Source organism: Mandrillus leucophaeus, unplaced genomic scaffold (genome assembly GCF_000951045.1).
Source record: "Mandrillus leucophaeus isolate KB7577 unplaced genomic scaffold, Mleu.le_1.0 Scaffold41, whole genome shotgun sequence".
NCBI lineage: Eukaryota > Metazoa > Chordata > Mammalia > Primates > Cercopithecidae > Mandrillus > Mandrillus leucophaeus.
The window spans coordinates 5523166-5526552 of NW_012104365.1; the positions used below are offsets into that span (position 1 = coordinate 5523166).

The 3387-nt window shown below is 59.2% G+C and overlaps 1 protein-coding gene across 1 annotated transcript in view; it reads right to left on the reverse strand.

Annotated features, from left to right (window-relative positions):
* Positions 1–2312: 2312 nt before the first annotated feature.
* The window catches only part of EEF1A2 (eukaryotic translation elongation factor 1 alpha 2), a 26376-nt gene continuing 25301 nt past the window's right edge, over positions 2313–3387 (reverse strand). The window contains exon 11 of the mRNA XM_011992435.1: positions 2313–2704. Coding sequence (XP_011847825.1) covers positions 2313–2704 — 392 coding nt within the window. The remainder of the gene's footprint in view (positions 2705–3387) is intronic.

Here is a 3387-nt window from a genome sequence, read left to right on the forward strand (position 1 = left end):
AGGGGAGGAGAGGGTAAGAGGGGAGACAGGAGGGAAGCGGGAGGCGAGGGGAGGCGGAGGCGGAAGGGGCCAAGGCCCGCAGGACCAGACCTCTGGGCTGAGCCTGCCCCTTCCCCCGACCATGTGCACACTGACCCTGCAGTCACCTTTGAGTCAGGCGGTACTAACCAAGCGGACCTGCCTGGTGGCCCCGTCGCTCCCTGGGGTCCCAGAGCAGTGCAGAGCCACCTGAGCAGGACTGGAGTCCTCTCAGCTGGGCCCTGGAAGTGGACACCTCCGGGAAGGGGTGGGGGTACGGGCCCTCCCCAAGACTCTGTTGGGGCTCGGCCCATGGTGACCTCATGCTCTTGGTGTCAGGGTTGCCAGGCAGTAGGACCCCGTAGACCCCAGGGTGTGTGCAGGGAGGGTCTGTGGAGGCTGGAGGTGCCCTGCAAGGAAAACAGCCCAGGGGAAAGGGGGTGGCCACAGTGGCCCGAAGGCAAGAAGAGGAGAAAGGGCCATCTGAGTTGGGACGGGAGAGTCACTCCTAGAGGGCCTTGAACCCCCCACGGGGCCTAGACTTCGCTCTGCAGACTCCAGAAGGGGCCTGTGGCAGGGGCAGGGATTGGAGGGTGGCCCCAGGGCAGCAGAGAGGCCAGCAGGAAGCCCAGTGCCACCCCTCAGGACAAAGGAGGCAGATCTGTGCCTCCTGGACACAAATGGGACAGTGTTTCCTTGGGGGCAGGTGGGCAGAGGTGGCCTCCCCACTGCTGGGGGCCATGCGTCCTGGGAGGGGTCCCTCTGGAGCTGCTACTGGGAGACCAAGGGACCCCTGAGGCTCAGTGCTGCCCACCCCCCGAGGTGCCCCGCCACCGGGCCCTCCTCTGCACACCCAGGAGGGGTGTGATCTTTGAGTGCGTCTCTGACTACATCCAGCCTATTCGCGCGTTTGCCTGGCACCGTGGATTCTACCTAGAGAAGGCCTCTGCTGAATCGCTGGTGCTGTCCTCACAGGGGACCTGCTCATAAAACAGCCCTAGCACTGGCGCAGGGTCAGCCCGTGGGTTGTTTGCCCTTTGGTTTCCAGAGCTAGTGGCCACGGGGCCTGTTTTTGTTGTTTTGTGTTTCAGCTGTAAACAGAAGGATCGGTGCAGGCAGAATGCTAACCTGTACATTATCCAGGATGTTGGGGATAGACGGCAACTTACACAAGCTAGTGCACATTCGGGGGCACGCTCCGGACCCCCGCCTCCCTGCCTCTGTGCCCACACATTGGCTGTGATAACCAGCATGAAGTGGGCTTGCCCCAGGCGGCTGCGGTTTCTCTCCGTTGTTAAGGGAGGAGGCACCAGCCTGGTGTGTTCAGGGGAGAGAGAGGACTTCAGTGCGCAGAAGGAAGAGGGCACCATGGCATCTCCCCGCACACGCTGGCTGGCGCCACTGGTCTTTCCCACTCACCAGAAGACCCGAGGGAGCAGCCGTAGCTCAAAATGTAAACCCGGCAGGGCTGGGGCCCCTCATCCTGTTGGGGGAAGCCTCAGACTATCCGGTGTCCCTCGGCAGTGCCCGGGCTGTGCACAGCCCCTCCTGGGGAAGCAGTCATCTCAGGTTTGATGTCAGAGCCACGTGGGACCCAAGGTTAGGGCTGATGCATAGAGGATGAAGGAAAAGTGATCCCCAGTTCCCGTTGTAGCAGATGCACCAGAGCTGAGATGGGAGCAAGGATTAAGGTGCTCTGGTGTTCCAGGACATTGGGAGAGACAAACCTGTTCATCTTATTTTTCAGGAAAAAAAGGGGAACACCCTGCTGAAGTCTTGGGGAGCCATCAGCTGGCTTCACAGCCTCCTGGGGGTGGCTGAGAGTGTGGCCCCTGTGGGGATGCCAGGCTGGAGGGGCCAGCTCCGGATGCAGGTGGAGCTTTGCACCCTGCAGCTCATGGTTCTCCTGTCTACAAATGGCGTTGGCTTCAGCAGCTTTGCCACACCTTGGAAGGTTCTGGAAAGCGAATCCTGCATCGAGGCTTGAAAATCTTTGCTTCCTCCTTTGTTTAGGATGTCCTTTCAAAGAGCTAGCTCATTAATCATTTATGTTTTTAATTTTGTGTCTTGCACACCCACGGGCTACATTGTCAGCAATCTGGTTACCCGCATGCCTACCCCCTGTCCCCTCCTCTGCGCCCAGGCAAAGCGGGTCGTGAAAATGCCCAGTTGGGGTAAATTTCATCCAAGCATGAGGAATTCCATTTATTTAAAAATAGATGGGAAAAGCATTCAGGCTCAAGCAATCTTTGCCAAGACTGCATCGACAGGACTCCAGAGAGGATGAGCAGAATTCAGACGTACGTGGCGCCCAGCTCCAGCGGGGGAGACAGTCGGTCCTCACCCAGGCGGCCAGGGTGGCAGCGGATTCCACACGGGCGCTGTCCCTTCAGCACCTCCAGCACCGTCCTCTCGCCGGAACCTGCAAGCCCAGCCCGTTCTCTGATCTCCTCCAGGGAGGTAACCTCGAGGCCTCCCCAGCCTCCCACGTCACTGGGCTGCACCAAACGACCAGAGAACATGAAGGCTGCACTGCCAGGACTGGCTGCTCCTGCCGATCGAGGCCAGTTCATCTGTCCCCAGAGTCCTCTTTTGGTCTCCTCCACCGGCAGAAAGCGAACCACAGGGACTGTGGCCGCCTGCTGCCCGGGTCCCCTGGGGCTTCTCCCACTGTCCTCCCTGAAGCCTGGCACAGAGAGGGGCCCAGAGTCGATGGTTGTTAGAGGACAAACTGAAGCACGTCTGGGTCACTGCCAGGGAGAACCCATAGGGTAACCTTGCCTATACAGTACAGGTCACAGAGCAGCCCTCCAGAGCCCACCTCTGCTCCCCCTCAGGTGCAGGTGCAGTCCTGCTGGGTCATGACTCCAGTCTCACAGGCTCGGCACTGGAATGGTGGGACCAAAAGTGAAAAACCGAGGCCAGGCCAGGCGGCTTATGCCTGTAAGTCCAGAGCTTTGGGAGGCTGAGGTGGGCAGACTGCTTGAGTCCAAGAGTTCGAGACCAGCCTGGGCAACACAGAAACCCTGTCTCTACAAAACTGCGAAAATCATCTGGGCTGGGTGGCCTGCCTATGATCCTAGCTGCCCAGGAGGCTGAGGTGGGAGGACCACTTTAATCCAGGAGGTCCCGGCTGCAGTGATGGCATGATGGCACCACTGCACTCCAGCTTCGGTAAGAGAGACCCTGTCTCAAAAAATAAATAAATAAATGAAACTTAGCTAGGCTTGCTGGTGTGTACCTGTTGTCTCAGCTACTCAGGAGGCTGAGGCAGGAGGCTCACTCGAGCCCAGGAGTTGGAGGCCACACTGAGCTCTCACTACACCACTGCACTCCAGCCTGGGCAACAGAGCAAGACCCTGAAAAAAA